General features: G+C 38.6%; 1 protein-coding gene across 1 annotated transcript in view; it reads left to right on the forward strand.

Moving 5' to 3' along the window:
• Positions 1 to 20,000, forward strand: part of GRIN2A (glutamate ionotropic receptor NMDA type subunit 2A) — a 385,717-nt gene that overhangs the window by 288,453 nt on the left and 77,264 nt on the right. The window contains exons 6-8 of the mRNA XM_028520832.2: positions 9,894 to 10,099; positions 15,893 to 16,061; positions 16,171 to 16,324. Of these exons, the coding sequence (XP_028376633.1) occupies positions 9,894 to 10,099; positions 15,893 to 16,061; positions 16,171 to 16,324 (529 nt within the window). The remainder of the gene's footprint in view (positions 1 to 9,893; positions 10,100 to 15,892; positions 16,062 to 16,170; positions 16,325 to 20,000) is intronic.

Below are 20,000 nucleotides of genomic sequence, written 5' to 3' on the forward strand. Positions count from 1 at the left end.
TTTTTAAAAGTTGCCCGGCGGTAAGAGGAACATTCTTATCTATATTCAGATACAATCTTGTCATAATTTTCAGGCTGGTAAGAAAGACTTGATAATCCCAATAAATGCAAGGTGCTCTCAGCTATCATCCAGCATCAGAGCATTCCTCTCTTGACAATACTCTGACTCTTACTGGCAACCCTACTAAGGGAACAAGAGCTGCTAAATACCATTCAGGTAAATACTCCCAGAAAGAGCTATTTGCTTTGCCAGATTGCAAATGGCATTTCATTTATCTTACAAGTAGAAACAACACTGATCTTTGAAATTTACCCAAAAAGTACATTAGAAGGTCAAAAAGAAATCTTTACAGTATTTCTAAATTGTCTTTGTAAAAGTGTTAAATAAATAATGGTTATCACTATAATTGTTAAAGAGGACTTAGGCCAAGTTATGATTGAATGTTACGTGCTTATCCTCCCCCTTTCACCCCATCTCAGTTTCTGTAATTGTTCCATTTTTTTCCCACATTTTCTCCTGAACTGTTTTTGCAGACCTATTGCATTCTGGTTTTCTCCTCAAAGGCAGTAGCCCTTTAAAAACTTCAACCAAGTTTATGTTTGGGTTTTGATAATAACAGATGCAGCACTGTAAACAGTCTTGCATTGTTGTGGCCATCAGCATCTCAAGTACAAGGGCTTACAAAGGGAAGGTACAATCCTCTCTTCGAAGTCCCCTTATGTAAGGAATGGAGATGACTACAGAGGCGAAGAAAAAGACTAATCAGCTGTTAGGGACTTAATTACATTCCTCTTGGTTGAAATCACCAGATTAACTAATTGTCACTCAGTTCACATCAGAGCAGTGGATTTTTTTCCCCCTGATCTATTATTCTGGTCGGGTTTTGGGTGTCAGTGTTAATAGCGGTGAAATTCAACCTCAAGCCAGTGAAGGCTCACTGCAGTTCTGCTGGTAGAGGCATTTTCATGGTGGACTTCAAGGTCCTTAGAAGAATCAATTCACAGGTAAATAAAGCCGGCATACATGAAAGAAAAGTGCAAGAGGACCACTGCTGGCTGTAATTCGCAGAAAAGGTAGACTCTGCTCCTCCCCAAAGAGGGGAGGCTGTGCATAGTGAGAGGCTGACCTGAGGTGTGCCAGCTTCCCAGGCCATCCCTCCTTCTGCCACAAGGTTTTTCCAACTGACCCATGGAATGTTGCCTCAACAAACCAACTGCTCCCGTTTGCCATAATATTTCCCAAAGCAAATCTGATGGCAACCTTGGGACTATCAAGGACTGGTAATGGCCCCAGGTTCTGAAGTCAGGTACTCTGAGCTCAGATTCCAGAAGCTCTCACTAGCTGTTTGATCTTGGGCAAGTCATTTTAGCCCTCATGTCCTAATCAGTAAAAGTTATAATGGCCTTTTTCATGCAGGGTTGTGAGGGTGAAATGAGAAAATGCATGTTGGGGTGATCACAGTCCTTCAAGAAACGCCAGTTATTATGCTTATTAATTATTTAATAATCATTATTACAACCCATGGAAGATTGGCTGATATGGAAGTTACACAGTGAAGGACTCCCAAGAGCATGTTCAGAAAATTAATTAGTAATTATGAAAGAGCTCCTTTATATGTTCTGCTGAATTTTCAAGTCTCTCATGTTATATTAATCCAATGTGGAACCAAAGAAGAGACAGAAAACACTATTAACTGTTTAGCCAATTACCAGGGCATGCCACTTTTGAAAGCACACAAAGATTTAAAAGAAAACCAAAGAAATAGAAATTATATCGATCCCTGGGGACCTGGGAACAGGAACCGTGGAGAACCAAAGATTATAAATGAACTTTTGAAGGAAATGGTGGCTTATGGTTCCAGGGACTTTCACTTTTAAATCTGAGGTTGTACGAGCTTTGAGCTCTTCTGCTGTTGGCTGAACATCAAGAGGAGACAGGAAGCAAATATGCAAGTTGTTTGTGGAAATAACGATGATCAAAACACGTTTTCATGAATTACCATCTCAGTGCTGGGTTCTAAGACAGCTGACACTGTTATCTGTAAAGGTATTAGATTATCTTGAGAGCAGTTATAATGGGAGAAAAAAAATCAACTGCTCCAATGTGAGCTGTGTAACAATTAGGCAATTCTGAAATTTCAACTGAGAGGAATTTAATTAAGGCTCTAATAGCTGATTAAACTCATTTAGATCTGCTGGCAATTGCCGCTGGTTACATAAGTAACCCAAGAAGAAAGATTTCCATCTTTTTCATATGTTGTATTTAATCCTGCTGTACCCATAGGTACAATTCTTTAGGTAGTTCTCAAAGTGTGGTCCTTAAACCACCTAGAACAGAATGACCTAGATCCTGGTTGAAAAGTCAGGTTCCCAGGCCTCATCCCAGACCTACTGGTACAGGCACTTCTGAGATCTAGGAGTCTATCTTCTTATGCAGCTCCCAAGGAGAGGTTCTTATTTGTGCTGAAGTTTCATAGTCCCACTACCTTAGATAATTGCATTTAAGTGGGTGGGTGGGCTGGAATGGAAGTAAAGGACAAAAAAATGTACTTGAATGATGATTAAAATAAAATTTTTTTAAAAGAAAAGCAAAAAACCCCAACAACAACAACAACAGTGCATTCCAAGATCACAGACATATCTCAGTGTCTAAAAAGAAATTCTTCAAGTCACTCTGCTGGTGGCCATCTGTGGCCCCAGGGCATTGAAGACAAGATAGATTTGACCCACACCTACTTTTCAGCAGTTTCTTTGTAGAAGAAACTGAATATACCCTGCAGGGGAAAGCTGAGTTCCAATGAGACATTTGGTTTCAACAGACTCTAGCTGTTTGGGATGAACTTTAGCTTGGGTCTTTGAAAACAAAATCACTGGACTCAACTGCAAAGTACTCCTGATAAAGCACATTTCAACGTAATATCAAGCCGTGGCTCAAATATATGTGTTCTAGTTTCCAGATCAATCAAACTGAAATCTGTGTTTGGTTTCAAGCAGCAACCCAAGACACAAAATTATTTGTGTATAAAACCTGCTATCTGCCTGCTTGTGTATTAGATTTGCATGCCGAGGCATGGAAGTGATGCTAATCGATGATGGTAGTTATGCTGAATATAGACATTAAATCATTTTAAATTTCCTTCACGGCCATTTATCTCATATCCTTTGGAAGTCTTTATATTTCAGGTGGAGAGAACGTGGCCTCCTGTTTGCTTTTTTTCCCTTTAAATTCATCTTCCTGAGGAGTTAATTACTCATTTTCTCCAGCTTGGGAGTAAATCACTGCTTATTATCCAGAGTGAAATATTTTCCAGTGTTTCGCACACATGAAGTGTTTGTTTTAAGGCCTGTTTCCACCTTGGTTATGAAATCACCCAGTGAGCTAGCTAACTGAGGCCAGCTGAGCTAAAACATAGACAGCATGAACTGTGCTTCTGTGGTCAATTTTAATAAATTTCCTTTTTAATGTTGCAACCCCTATTATCTTTTCTCCAAGGAGAGGAAGCTCAGTAAACAGGCCATTTTCCGCTTTTAACTTTAAATTCCAAGTAAAAATTGATGGTATGCTGCAGTCTGAATTGAGTTCAATTTAGCAAATGTTCATCCAACTGACTTGGGGGCAAATGTTACAGTATATCTGATGTGGGTGACAGGGTTGTGGAAGCCTGGCCAGGCTGAATACTCAACAGAGCCATAATTCAGCGCTACCTGGGCCATTGTTCCCCACTTCCATACAATTATAAAATTGGTCTCCAAGTTCTATTGGTTCTACCACTTTGTAATCTCATGAGCTATGCTGGCCTCACTGGTGTGGCCCTATGTCAGCATTATCTAGATTAATGCAACTACTTGCTAACCCACCTCTCTGCACGCACAATTGTTTAGCCATAAGCCATGTCTCTGCACTGTACTGGGAAGAAGTGTTCTAATGCGTCATTGATTTATCACTTCCCTGATTAAAAGACTTCAGTCATCCCCACCCTTAACTCCTCTATACACTTCAGTTGCCCTGTGAATAAAGATAGAACCTTTAACAAGCCACACCTCAACTTTGTTGGTCTGGCTCACAGTTGGAAGCCCCTTCCTACAGGAAGCATCTTTTAGTTCCTTCCAGAGCAGGAAGCTGTCTGCTTCAGTAGCATCTTCTGCTTACCCTAACAAGGCAGTCATCTCACTTGATTGACACTGAGCTTTGACGTCTCTCTAACCAGACTGGAAACTGACGATAGGGACCAGGCCTGGATTGATCACAGTTGTAGCCTCAGAGCCTCCTGCAATACCCAGCACAGGATAAAGCACTGGACACATGTGTGTTGATAGCATGAATGAACAGTGAGAGAATTCAACGGGAAAAGAAAATGTCCTGGAGGCATGCAAAATGTAAAATGAAATCTAGCTAGAGAATTAGGCTCCATGGGAGAAGTGATATTTGAGCTGGACCTGGAAACAATGGATAGGATTTCAATCTGTGGAGATGATAAGGTAGAAGAAATAGTGCAGGCAAAGCAGGGAAGTGAGTATTGTTCAGGGTGTGTGGTGAGAAGTGAAAACTAGATGCATCATTGTGGCTTAGCAGTGTGTGGGTCTGTGTGTGTATGTGTGAATGGGTAGAGGTGTGAGTTTATGTGTGTGCTGGGTACATGTGTATGTGTAGTTGTGCATGTACGTGTGGGTGTGAGTGTATATATGTGTGTATTGTGAGTTTGGGTAGGTATGAATATATGTAGGTAGGTGTGTGTTTATGTGTAGGTTTATGTATGATGCATAGGTATGTGATACCTCCATATATGTACATGTATGTGTATGTACATGTGTGTGTGGGTGTCAGTGTGTGTGTGTTTTGAAGGTGCACATGTTTTAGTGTGATAGTAAGTATAGAGTATATGAGAGAGAAGGAGCTCAAGAAAGTGATAGATAAGTGAAAGTGTGGTGAGGTTAGTTGGACCTATATAATAGGGTCCTTTTTTAAAAAAATCTTCACCTGTATGTTTATTGATTTGAGGGAGAGAGGAGGAGGGGAGGGGATGGAGAGAGAGAGAAACATCAATGTGAAAGAGAAACATTGGTCAGTTGCCTCTCATGTGTGCCCCAACCAGGGACTGAACCTGCAGCCTAGGCTTCTGCCCTGACCAGGAATCAAACCCACAACATTTTGATGCGTGGACAATGCTCCAACCAACTGAGCCACCTAGCCAGGGCACAGGTTCTTTTAATGTAAAGGGGCGTCTGGATTTGATTCTGTAGGCAGAATGCACCATAGAAGGATCTGAGTAAGGGTAAATCTGTGATTTTTGTGTCTAGATATGTTTTTAGGGGGTGGCTTGGGAGACCAGGAGACCAGGAATGAGGCCATTTTAATCATCTCTTGTAAGCATTTTATGAATAGATCAAATAAGATCAAACATTCTGTATCTCTTTGAAAGGAAAGCCACATATATTTATTAACCTAATTTCTTCCAGCCTCTTACAGCCTCTGTGACATATCTGAATTTATCCAGACATGAAGGGGTAAATATTAACTTAAGAGTCTGTTTCTGGAGCTGAAATTATCTTTCCTCTGAACATTTCAAGAAGTAATCATTGTCCTTTCACAAAACACTTTCCAGGATCTAAAGAGCAATTTGCTTTCTTAAAAACACTGTATTTAAATTTTATTAATGAGAATGGATAAAAAATAATTATAAAGTTAATTTCCCCTTTATCTATTTCTCTCAACAAAATAACTTTTCTTTGTCCTTAAAACTTCAGCATACTTGCTGAAAAAATGCTCAAAGGTTTATCACCAAAATGCAGTTTGTTTTGAAGGTAAAGATTTTTTTGTCTTCTCCCGCACAGTCTGTTTGGGACTGTTTTTAAGTAAAAAAAAATTATGATAGAGATAAAAATTGTCTGCCCTCACCTTTTTCTTGTGTATAAAGTGTTTATAAGAATTAAAATAGTACTAAAAATGGTGCCTAATACATAAGTGCCCAGTGAATGTCAACCTCTATTATTATAAGAGCTCAAGTCATGCCATCATAACTTTATTGCTCTCTTTTCTCTATTTCTTAGCTCCACTTTTAATCACTGACTGCTTCTTCTGTCATGACCACCCTATTCTAACAGTCCCAGCAAGTTCCATGGAAAATTCCCATTGGCCCAGCATAGATCATTCTTTAGGGTGCAAGAACCCATAGCTAAGGCACATAAGGCACATTGACCAATCTACTAGCACTTTCTGACTGTATGTTCATTCATTCCATCAACAACTATCCATTAAGTCCCTCCTTGAGCCAGGCCCTGAGTTAGAAGCTGGGGACATAGAAATCAATCACTATATATATAAAATCTCTGCTACACTGGGAATTATAACCTCATGAGTGAAACAAATACATAAACACATAGATTGTTGAGGTATAATGTTATTAAGCAAGTAGTGATTAGATATTTAAATCAAATTAAAGATTTGTGAATGCAATGACATGATGGCTGGGATTTTCTTCAATTTTGTATGGGAAAAGTGGGTCGTGTATAAATGAAACAGGACTGGACATGAGTTAATAACTAATGGAGCTAGATAATGGGAATACAGAAATTCATTCTACTACTTTACTTTTGTATGAGTTAACTTTTTCATAATAAAAAAGAAATAAATAAATTGAAGAAGATAAGAACCTTTACTTTCAGGCAGGTAATGTACAGAAATATGTTTATGATGACTTCTATATATCTTTTTCCATTTGGGCTAAGAGACTATATTAACTCTGAGAGTAAATCTCAATTCCTTACAGGACCAACAAGGCTTTGCACCTTCTGACCCCTTCCTTCTTAGAATACTCTTCCTTCCTCTTACTCCCCATCCATTCATCTTAGATTTGCAACTCAGAATGCTTCCTCCTCTGGGAAGTCTTCTCTGATTTCTTTTCCCCTTTTTCCTCTCATAGACCCAGTTTTTCTTCCTCCCAGTTTATATGATGTATACCTTCATCTGATTATTTGACCCATGTGTGTCTTCCCAATTAGCATAAAAATTCCATGCAAGTAATTTGTTGTTTTCTCTATAGTATCCTTAGTGTCTAATACAGTTCTTGGTATTTATGAAATGAATGAATTTCTGTTAAACCTGTCTACAAAAACTAGACTCATTTATAGTCCCTTGAAACAGAGATCTAGGAAGGGGAAGTGAAGGATGTCTGTTCTCCCCTGTCTGGTATATAAGTCTTGGAGTGGGATATTTGGTGTTTGGAATGGTAGCCTATCAGAGGAAGCTGTCAGACTCAGAAGCGTAGCTAAGAGCTCTCAGGATCTAGGGCAATGTTTACACAGCAGCTTCAGCTCCTGATCAAGTTTTTACATCCTCCTTGGCTGACTCATGGGTGCTTACTTAGACATGTTGGGAAGGGAGAGAGAAAAGATTTAAGAAGTTATTACACTTTGGGAACTCATAAACCTTTGCAACCTTTCTCTCCATGAGTCAGCCTTGGGCTGGAACTTTCGCCTGTCTCCTACTGTGTAGGGTATGTGATGTGGTCAATGACATCACTAAAGATCGGCTAGCTAAACAGTCTTTGCCTCTATTTATGTAGTATTGTGACTCTAGGGGTTGCCTCTGAAGGAAGGAAGGGTCTTAGAGTTATAATGTGATTAGTACAGATCAATTAATAGAGAAGCACAAGAAGGAAAATGCCTCTGGATTCAGACAGCCCCATGCTATAGCTCTGGTTCCACCATGTACTAGCTGTATGTGTTTGGGCAAGCCATGCAACCTCTCTGTGTTTCAGTTTTCTGAATTGTGAAGTTGGAATAATAATCCTCACCATCTGGAATTTAGAAGGTTTAAACTAAGTGGTGATATTGGCACATTTCTTGACCCAGAAGTGCTCAAAAGAGACATTGTTACAATTGTAGCATCAAATGCTATGGTGGAGATAGGTGCAAAGTTCTATATTACTAGGAAAGATAGAAATGCCTTTGAAGATTATGTGATATTTGAGCTACATCTTAAATGCCTACTACAACAATAACAGCAGCTACCACGTGTGTCATGTGCTAAGTTCTATGCTTAATGCTTCTTGTACATTTTTGGCTCATTCAAATCTCACTATAGTCCTGTAAGTCATATCCTATTTTTATCCACATTTTACAGATAGACAAAATGAATCTCAGAGAGGTTCAATGACTTTTGTAAGGATACTCAGCTAATGAGTGAAGCCAGGATTAACACTTAGTTCTGTTTGACTCCAAAAGCTATGCTCTTACCCACTGAACTATCTAGCCTATGGGGGAAAAAAAACAAGGGGCGGGGAGGGTTGATATAACATGTCCCAAAAGAAAAAAGTTGGATATCTCTTTGACTGTGCATATTTACTATTATTGGTATGATCTTTGACCTGCAGCCAACTGATTGTTCCAAGAAGGAAGGAATCATTCTGTTTTTATCCACCACCATTCCCAGGCTGGTGCCAGCTCATAGTTGGTGTTCAATAAATCTGTGTTGAAAGGATGAAGGATTGGAAGGGCTCGATATTCTCTTCAGCTTATGTTGCACATCATGGCATGGGTACATGAACATGTTTGTTTGACCAAATTACTCTACTCCCCCTCCTATCTTAAAAAGGAAGGTACCAGTGAAGTTGGACAGTTTTGTAATTGGCCATGGAATATTCCTCTATAAGTAGCAAAAATTTTCCAGTCCAAATGATGAGGTCATCTTAGACAGCACTGACTGCCTTCTCTCCCCCACCTCTCCACCTCTCCTGGTATTCAGAGAGTCTGAATTCTCTTTAATGGCCTGAGATTCATTTCTGGTGACATGTTCCAGCAGGAGAGGTGAGTGGGTCATGTAACACAGATGAGCCTGGACTTGGCACTTAGCGTTTCAGATGAGGTGTTTTCCTTGAAGTTGGTATTACAAATAAAGAGCTGACGTGTGGTGTCAAGCAATTGCACGTGGGAGTAGGAGGAGGATGGGGAAAGTGCGATGCTGGGGGCAGCTTTCTCCCATGTGCATGTGAACAGTGCCAACAAACTGTCAAATAAAATTAAGGTTCAAAACATGCAGCCTTCAATTTGATTTCACTAAGATGCCAACTGCTGCTCAGAAGGAACACATCAATTCCATTTTGACAGGAGTTGATGTATACTAAGCAGAGGTCTCCACTCTGTGCTGGATTAATAAAAGTTCCCCTTAATTTGCAACTGAAATAGAAACATATCTGAGCTTGAAGTGATACTTCTAACTTCCTCACCTACTCTGCCCCTTGTGTTATCTCTCCCCCTAATCTTCCCTCCACTCCATCTTCCTTTCCCCTCTCCTCTTTTTCTTTTTATAGCACTTGTTTTGTTTAATCTTCCTCCTTTTCATTGCCTCTATTCTACACTTAAAAGGAAAAGTATGTGGTCCTGACTCTGGGCCGGGCACTGTGCTATATGGTTTTCACAAATTGCCTTATTTAATTCCCACAACATCCTTAGCAAGTACGTAACATTGTTCCTATTTACAGATAAGAGACAGACGCTCATAGTGACTAAGAACTTGCCTGGGATTGTATATCTAATAAGCGGCAGATTTGGGGACTCAAGCCCAGATCCCTCTGATTCTAAAAGTCGGGCTGTTTTCATGACATCAGGGATCCTGAACTCCAACAGGACTTTGGAGTCACCCAGGGACCTCTAAAACTATCAGTGCTTAGGCAAAAACCCCCATGATTAATCAGTCTAGAGAGAGCCCACACACTATGTTCTCTCTTTGTCCCCATTTTTCTTAGCATAGAAGCAGATATGTATGTGGAGGTAGATAACGGAAAAACCCTTAAGGTGGATGGATTCTTCTTCCGTTCCCCTTATGGGGAAAGACTTGTCTTTCCAGAAGTCAGCAGTGCAAGAAAACACAGACCTGTCTTTGTCTTTATGATGCAGGTGGGCAAGTGGGAGAACCAGACCCTGAGCCTGAGGCATGCCGTGTGGCCAAGGTACAAGTCCTTTTCAGACTGTGAGCCGGATGACAACCACCTGAGCATCGTCACCCTAGAGGAGGCCCCCTTTGTCATTGTGGAAGACATAGACCCGCTGACAGAGACGTGTGTGCGGAACACTGTTCCATGTCGGAAGTTCATCAAAATCAAGTGAGTTGGGGATGCTGTCAGTTTAATGTGCCCAGTCATTTAAAATGGCATGTACCATTGATAATAGCAAAGTCTATAAAATAATAAAATATAATAGAAAATATACCTTATTGCAATAGATATAATAGATTTTTTTAAAAGACTTAAACTAGAACTACTCCAAGTGGTTTGCATTACTTAATTTCAATAACAGCAGTACAGGTAAGTGTACTTTTTATTAACAGCAGGATAAGTGTACTTATCCTATTTTTAATAGGATAAAAACTGAGTTATGGAAAGATTAAGAAACATGTTTAAAGCCATTCAGCTTGTAAGTGGAAAAGGCAGAACTCAAACACTGGTCCAGATTCTTAGCCATTATGCTAAATCAACCCTCTCTTTCAATTTTTCTTTACACAATCATTTTCTTTGCATTTTTATGGCTGTCTCTCTCCTTTAACCCTGCACCTTCCACTAACTTTCATCTCTTTTATATTTCCTGGATCCAAACTTTTCAAAAATTTTCAAAACATCTCTCCATTTGGGGGTCAACATATACCTTACAAATGACATCCTGATGAGACCAGGGTGGACCTGATCTCCTGGCAATTCCCTAGCTCACCAGCAATAAGCAAACATTGCATCTATGTCATTCCCTCCTTTATTACATTTGAAGAAAGAACTGACTTTTTTTATCACAGCCTCTGGTGAAGTGTTCTCCCTAATGTATAAACCTTTTAGAGAAGCATACAGTTTTATGGCTAAGTCCAAGGCCCTGATTATAGTCTCTGCTAATACAAACATAAACAGAAATACCACCCTTATGGGAGATTTACTAAAGGAAAAGGCCTACAGTTGGATGGAAATCTACTTTTTTTTTTCAGAGTATTTTCTGATCATCTCCTTTCACTTGGCTAATTCTCGTTTGTCCTTTAAGTCTTAACCACTCCCTCCCCAAGTTGTGTTCATTCTCCCTAATTCCACAGTACTCTGGATATGTCTCTGTGTCTTAGTTAGTTCAGGCTGCTATAACAAATTATCACAGACTATGCAGCTTAAAAAACAGACATTGATTTTTCATAGTTTCTGGAGGCTGGAAATCCAAGATCAAGGTGCTGGCAGATTCAGTGTCAGATGAGGCCCTCTGCTTATCATCTTTTTCTCACATTACAGAGAAGAAAGCAAGCTCTCCTGTCTCTTTTTATAAGAGCACTAGTGCCATTCATTGAAGGGCTTCACCCTCATGACTGAATTACCTCCCAAGGTTCCCCCTCCAAATACCATCACACTGGGGATTAGGTCTCAACATATGAGTTTGAGGAAACACAAACATCCAGTCCCTTCCACTCTATCTCTATCACCATTTTTGTGGCTTACAGTTTGTCTGTATTCCCCCCTGGATTATTAGCTGCCTAAATATAAGGAATGTGACCTATTAATTTTGGTGTCCCCAGTGTCAAGCACAGAACATGACCTACTGATATGGAAGATACTTGAACAGCTGGGTAAAGGATACTTTTCCTCTCCCACATTACAAATTCCAACCTCAGTTATTATACAAGATGCAAATCCCCAGAGCTCAGCTCTTGGGATAAAGATAATTTTTTAAAAATATGATTGCTAAATATATTTTGAAGGAACATTTTGGTTTGGAGAAAAATTTTTTATCAATAAGCAGCCATTTCAGAGTTGAAATTCTGAGTAGATTATTCAACAAATAATGATCAGCCTTTTTGGAGTTGTCAGCCTCTTTGGAGTTGAAATTTTGAGTAGATTGGTCAATAAATAAATACATGTTAAGCACAGTGTATGAGTTAGGCAAAAGTGCTTGTCACAAGGGAAACAGCAATGAACAGGGAAGACAGAAGACAGATCTTGCAGTCGTGGAGCATAAACAGGTAAAAACAACTCAACCAATAAAGGACCAGAGCAACTCCACGTTATGATAAACCTAGTTCAGGGTGTAAAGAAGGTAGTGTGATAAGAGGGTATTTTAAGGTATGCTCCTTTAGCTCACACAGGTAAGAATTAAAGTGACAAAGGATAAGAAAGAGCGAAACATGGAAAAAACCGGGGGAAGTGCCTCCCAGGAAGAGGGAACAGCAGGTGTAAGTAAAGACCTTGCAGCAGGAAAGAGACTGGTGAGTTTTGGAAACAGATGGAAGCCTAGAGCAGCACTACAGGGTGATGAGCGGGGGAAACAATGGGGAAGTCATCAAAGGACGTTTTGATTTTAGTGGGTGATCTTTGAGCAGGACTTGGTCAGATGAAGAAAGCAGAGTGGCTGGCACAAAACAGAGTGTAACCTCAACAGGGCACCTCCCTTATGATAATGCCTTTTCTGTTTCAATATGGTCAGTAAGGAGGGTCTCTTGTGCTTCACGATTGAAGTCTTTAAAATCAGAAGTGTTAGAGCTAAAAACAAGAGATCACCAAGTCTTGAGTCATATTTATATAGAGAAAAGGAACCCCCAAGTATATTACTCTTTTTGAAAGAAATGACTCTTCCACTGAAGAATTTAAACAGATGGATAGATTCAAATTCACATTTTTAGTTCCTGTGAAAAGCGGTGACTAGTTAGCTTTCCTTTTGCCACTTGGGGACATAAAGAATTTACTGTGCATCTAGGTGACATTAGTCTTTGTTTTACCTAAGAATGAAGAAAATTACTAGGATCCACTAATCCCAAGAATAACACATCTTGGATCAATTGAATTTCTTAAAGGTAATATCCTTGAGGCAGGCTGATTGGTTCCAAAAAAGATTTCTGTTAGATAACACATTGTATGTGTTTTCTTGGTGATATTCTCCCAGAGAAGACCCTTTGTTTCTCACTTCTGGTAAATGGTGGAGTCTTGAGGGCATACAACGGTCTTCTACAAACGTAGGTAATAGGAAATGAGGTGAGAAACCAGACTTTTCTTCTAGCCTGCTATTTGAATGTTAAGGCACAAAGAGAAAATTATTAAGGAGAAATTATCTGGCCTTGCTATATAGAGAAAAATGGCCGTACTATCAATTAATCCCCAAAACTGTCAAATCATTGGTGAGCAGAGAGATACATTTTTAAGTGCTTACATGAGGGTGCTTTAGATACTTTGTTTTATCTTCTCAATTATCCTGCAAGGTAAGTGTCAGCCTTCTCAATTTACAAACAAGCAAACTGAAGCTGTGACTGAAGAGACTCATCTGAGTTTTCAGGGTTGTTAGCAGGAGACCCAGGATCTGAAAGCTGCTCTGTCTGACTGGTGTGGCCATGCTCATATCCACTGGCCACACTGGAGCTGAAGGACTGGAAACCATAGAGCTGAAGAACTGGATTTCTTGGATCTTCTTCCGTATATATATTTTCTATGAGTCACCCTTTATTTTGGGTGATGGGACAGACCTGAGAGAGAATACATCTGCACCATTTCTCAGATGTCTATGTAGTTAAGTCACACCCCCTACACACACACACATGCACACACACACGGGCTGTGATAGGAACCAACTACAAGTTCCCCATTACAAACTGGTGGTGTTTCCATAACTCCCATGATAAATTCAAGTGCTGCATTTGCTGCATGTCTTCTTTGTCCTGTGACCCCAGGGACTAGTGCTGTGCCTTGCACAGAGCAATTATTCAGTGGGTACTGGTTGGGTGAAAATGCATCAGTAACTTAGTATCTAGAAATAACTTAGTATTAGGGGACATGAGGGCATAATTAACTTATAAACTGGTTGAGGTGTCCAGTGAAGCCAAAGAATCATATAGGTCACAATATGCCTGTGACCCTGAATCTTAAACCTCAGGCATTCGTAACTCTTGTCCAAACTCTTCTAAGAATCTTGACCAAGGGAAGGAAGAGGCTGTAATAAAAGAAGCAAAGGGGCAGAGAGTGAGGATGACACAAATGGCAAGAGGTAGAGAAGACACAGTGATGCATGGCCTACAGTGGCTAGGAAGAAAGAGAATTTGATTTTGATACATTTTTTTCAGAGTCACAGATACCAAGAAGGAAGTCATATTTGGAAATGCCATTAATTTAATGTGCTTATAGCAGTTGTAACTCCAGCCTGACCCCTTCTGCTCTGCAACATTGATGGGGATTGGGAAGATGCCTACTACCTATTACACTATGGAGTTCAGTGCACCAATCATCATATGTAAATGTATAGAGATGTAGTCTCCCATGTCCCCCAAGCTGAGAGTCGCAGGGTCAGAGGAGGTTATTGAGCCTCTAGACTAGAAATAAAGTCTCCATGGTGTTCTGGCTGACAGAAGCAAGTTGGTTGAGCAGAGAGTGGGGACAGGCTAGGAAGGAGACAATGGTGAAGACAGCAATTCAGAATAGGTGATCTGTGATCCTGAGATAAGATAAACACTGAAATAAAGATTTCATTTTGCAACCTGCTTTCATTACTCACAGTTATATTATCAAATCTATTTATTTTCATGGGTAAAGATGTAGCTCTATAGCAAAGATGCTTGATGTGTGTGTATCCAGTTATGTATGTAGTATATACTCACTGCAGATAATTTGGTGAGGGGGAGGCTAAAAATATGAAAATGAAAAAACCATGTCTGACCATTGAAAAATAGCTATGCTTCATATTGTATTGTTTTTCCATTCAGATATTTCCTAAGCGCATCTGTTTTTATATAGCTATGGTCATTCTGTATATATCACTATGTAACTTACTTTTTCATATGATGTGGAAACATAAGTATTTTCTTATTATGATGTTGGATTTCTCATTTTAGTGCTCAGGTAATGGTTTGATGTGTAGATGTGCTAACAATGAAATATTCTACTAGGGCACATATCTCATAATGTGCATGACTCAAAAGCAGAGGAAATCCACAAGTGCAAGGTGGAATCAAGTGTATTGCCCAGAGAGGTCTCAATCTTCCTTCATGTTTCTTTCCCTTTTAAAGGCATTTCTTATTTTTGTGGGTGTCCTTTGAGTATGTCCTTTGAGTATGGTCAGGTAAATAAAGCAAGGTAGCTAGCACAAAGCAATGGATGTAATCTTGATAAATTATGATAGCTTTTAAGACAGTTTTTAAAACACTGTGTATTTTAATAGGGCTTTTTTTTTTCCTAATGAAGGACATTGCTCTTTGATAGTGTCATGTTTTATACTTCCTGCCATGTAGGTAGGGAAAATGTTATGAGTGAGCCCTCCTTTGACAGATGACTCAATCGTGAGGCATTAAATCTGTGGCCTCAAATATGGGGTAAACCTCACATCTCCTGATTCTTAGCTGAAGTGTTTTTTCTTAGTAAGGAAAGTGCCTTTCCTAAGCCAGCCATCCTTACTTTGTCCCTCTGTTTGCAAACCCCTGTCTGCAATGATAGGATGCGGCACAACTCTTCCCTTGTGAATTGCACATCCTCTTCTATTTTCTAGTAAATTTTTGTAGTTCAGTTAAGATCAAATTACTAAACTCTGGTCTAAAGAGGTTATATGTGTTATAAACTGTTAAAAATAAGAGGCAGTACCTATAGTGCATGATAGGGATAAAAATACTGCCTAATTAAGAGAAATGTCATGGAGATTAAGCCAATAATTAGTACAAAGCATTTAGCACACTGCATAGCCAATAGTAATTACTCAATAAATGTTAGCCGTTGTCATGATTACTCTCATAATTAAGAACACTTTCCACTTTTGCTGTCATAAACTCACTACATACCCTTGGAAAAACCACTTCCTCAATTTGAGCTGCAATTCCCCATGTGAAAAACAGCAGAAGAGCATAGCTAATGATTGTGAACAAATTTTCTGGTACTAATAGTCTATGGTCTTGGGGTTTTTCTCTACAGTAATTCAACCAATGAGGGAATGAATGTTAAAAAATGCTGCAAGGGGTTCTGCATCGATATCCTAAAGAAGCTCTCCAGAACTGTGAAGTTTACCTATGACCTTTACCTGGTTACAAATGGGAAGCATGGCAAAAAAGTTAACAACGTGTGGAATGGAATGATTGGTGAAGTAAGTTGTCTTTTCATCTCATGGGCTCTCATTCGGACTTAGGATCTGAAGGCCTCAGTGATGTGGGGAGTATGAATTAATGTACTGTGCTTTCTTGCCTTATATCCAGGTGGTCTATCAGCGGGCAGTCATGGCAGTTGGCTCACTTACCATCAATGAGGAACGTTCTGAAGTGGTGGACTTCTCTGTGCCCTTTGTGGAGACAGGGATCAGTGTCATGGTTTCAAGAAGCAATGGCACTGTGTCACCATCTGCTTTTCTAGGTATTTGAACTTCATAGTCTCTATTACTTTGCTAAAATGAATTATGGGTATGATATCTTGCTTGCTGAAAGGATGGAACCTAGATAGGAGCTGGTTCAGTTCCATTTAACCACATCAACATATTCCAAAGCATGTCATATATGAATTATCCCAATTCACTTTTTCCCTCAGTTAATATATTTCATTTATCTTTTAAAAAAATTGTGGTTCAAGTACAATTGTCTCTATTTTCCCCCCACCACTCTCATTTATCTTTAACTGGGAAAAATCTACTGAAAACACAATCACAAATTCAGATACTGGTCTTGATTGTGTAGGATGTAGATGAGTAGACATATTTCTTAGAGCCTTAAAGACATTTAAAAAATAAACCTACCTGTCCACAGTTAATTTAAATCAGCCCATAATCTGTTATTGAACATCCACATCCCCATCCTCCATCCCTCACTAGGATGACAATCACTTATTTACTGGGTATAGGAGTGAAAATAATGATGACTAAACAATTATTTATACCATTACTCTAATAAACAAAATAGAAGTAGTCTGAAAAATATATACTGATTTAAGATTAATAGAGTCATATTTTAAATGTGACTATCCTTTAAGTTGAATGGCTTACAAAGCAGAAAATTCTGTTTATGTTCCTTTCAACTATTTTATAAATTTATGTTTTTACATAAAATTGTTGTTAGGCAAAGTCAATTTGTATTTTGTATCATCTAGTTTTTTTAGCACTATCAGTATAAATGCATTAGGTAGTCTGGCTAGAATAGTTGAAACTGCATGGAACATAGCCAAGCATTTTTTTTAAAGAAAATGTGTTGAGCATTAGACTAGCATAAATATTTTTTGATAGTGGCTGTCTTGAAGATCACAGGGTTTAGATTAACTTCCCCTTGACATTCCCCTATTAGTGTTTCTCCCAAATTTGGAGGGTTAAGATGAATATTAACACCTAAAAGAAAACTGTACAAGAAGGGGAAAACAGATTAAGGTCAACTAAATTTATGGCATTTTTTTAAGACTAAAATCCCTTTGTCTATTAAAGAATTCAAACTGCAGACGAGAGCCAATTCATGGACACCAGCTTCAGGGCTATCATCTTATTCCCCCATTGTCTTTTATTTACTTGTTTGTCAGCATCTAGTGAAACTTTTTATGCTTCATTTTCTTGAGTGAAATGTTTACTAACAAGGTTTTGGATACTGCCTTGCTCACAGAGACATGGATTTACTATGTTCATTTTTGATAATTTATTTAAGCTGTTGAAATTCCTCCCACTCACTGGGTTATGATTTTGCACCCTTGCTTCAAATGTCATAACCTGTGTTGGCATAATGTAGAAATTAACAAGTTCACACTTCATTATGTTCCTTTTGTGCCTTTGTCTGGGATGGATAACAATGCCCATGTCTTAAGAAAGGAGTCCCATTATACCATGAAATACACAACCCACTGATCCAAATATGCAACATGTGCAGAATCTTAATAATTATTAGTTACTCCTAGTCATTTCCCCTCCTATTTTCTACGAGACTTTTTCACAGGGATCTTTATCCCTAAAGGTTCAGAAAAGTTTGGAGGAAGTGAATTTATGGAAAGAGATCTTTTTCTTTTCACAAATTGTTCACATATATTATTAGCGAGCTAGAGAGAACTTTTTTCCCAGTTCAATCAGAGAGAAAAAATATTGATTGGCTTGTTTCATAAAAATGGGTCGCTGATATTGAATCTGGCCTTAATCCAATTTCTCTAGATTTTTATCTTACCTTCATTAGAACATTTTCATAAAAAGTCAAGCATTTTTGCTAAATTTAGCCAAGTTTCCCTTTCCCCCTACTCTTCCTACTGTATTATAAAATAAAATAAAATAAAATAAAATAAAATAAAATAAAATAAATTGTAGGTATATGAAACTATTTTCAAAGCTGTTTTTACACAGTAGGCTTAATATTTTTCCTACTCACTAAATTACATCCCTATTCGATTGACTGTGCAACCCTTTATTTACGGTCATTATCCGCAGGTTTTCAAAGTCATAATGAACCATGCTAAGCTACATTTTTTTCCATTCACTGGCTCAGTCATCTGGAAGAGCCAAAACATTCAAAATCTGATTGCACAGCTCTTCATTATTTCCTATTCTCTCTTCTCTGCAAACCCCATTAACTCACATCAGAAACCCTTGTAGGTAATGCCACTGAGGTTTTGTGTAAAAATGTAACCAGTGACTTTTCAAGGACAGAAATGACATCTCTTGCAATATTTCCATTCAGTTAATTCTAAAGACTTTCTAAGCAGGTTGTATTCTTTGATTGAAAGAAACGCTGACCTGGAGTCTCATAGATTGATGTTCCCTCTTGGAGAAATGTTGCATCTGCTTTAAACCAGTAGAGGATGTAATCCAGAGTTATCCAAATTCTGGCTCACTCCTTAGACATTATAGATAGTGCTTTAACATTGTTCTAATGCTTTTCTTTGTTGGGGGGGGGGGGCAGGGGTTGTGTGTATGCGTGCACACACACGTGAAGTGTAGTGTCTGACAACAGCAAACCTTCAGGGCACTAATAGGTACCTAACTTAAACTTACTAAAATCAGAATACTGCAGCAGAATCCTTTTAGCTCTGTACTGTGCTCACAGGTCAAAAGATAGATGTTGTCCCTGTCAAGTTAGAAATCATCTGGCATCACTTACTTGCACAGCTTCCACCTAATTTTCTCACCAGTTAGTGACTAGGATGAATCAACTGCCAAATGAAGCCCACTTCAGGTTTATAGACTCTGAAATGTGAGTATAAGAATTCAATAAGGATTTGCCCTAATATTTTTATAATATTTTCTCACAACCTGCAGAGAAAAGGAAGTTATCAGAGAAGTAAGTGTGCATGTTTTGAAAACAAGGATGCCTTTTTCAGGACCCTGAACAGCATCCCCTACCACCAGTAACTAGAATCAAACAGTTATTTAATTTGTTATGTGCATACAGCGTGCAGAGCATACCACCAAATATTTCCCATGTACTTGTTCATTTGCTTATCACAATGATCCTTCTCTGGTAAGACACACTGTGCCATTAGTATACCAACTTAGAGAATTAATTAAATATCTCTATTCTTGAATATTAAGTAATTTTTAATATCTCAACTACTCATTTATTTCTCCTCTGCTTTGGGTACACCTCATTACTAAATTGCTATGATGTTAGGGACATAATATTATTTATTACTTAAGCTAAATTTAGCTGATTTTCAGTTGTCTTGCTGACTTCTTCAAACTCACCTTGCATTAGTTACTTGTGTTGTTACCTGTTGCTTTTTAATATATTTGCACTGTCAAAACTGCATTGTAAAGCATTCTGTCCAGTTTTAAAATTATCTGAAACAGTTAAAGCTTCAGCTATATTATTTTCTTGTTACATCTTAATCTCATTAAATGGGAATTTATGATGACCTCTAGTTGTATTAGGTAGTCACAGACTTTAATAAGGTGGACTGTTATCAGCCTAGTTCTTTAAGATTATTACGAGCTCCATCAGAAAGACAATTTAACAATAATAAAATCTACTCTTCAAGGGGTATTATTAGGCTTCTTTCACTTTACTCTCAGAAAGTGTTTGCTTATGATGAAAAGGGTTATAAGCTTATTGTTGTCCCAGGGCAGTTTCTTTTCAAA

The sequence above is a fragment of the Phyllostomus discolor genome, chromosome 3, assembly GCF_004126475.2.
Source record: "Phyllostomus discolor isolate MPI-MPIP mPhyDis1 chromosome 3, mPhyDis1.pri.v3, whole genome shotgun sequence".
Lineage (NCBI taxonomy): Eukaryota > Metazoa > Chordata > Mammalia > Chiroptera > Phyllostomidae > Phyllostomus > Phyllostomus discolor.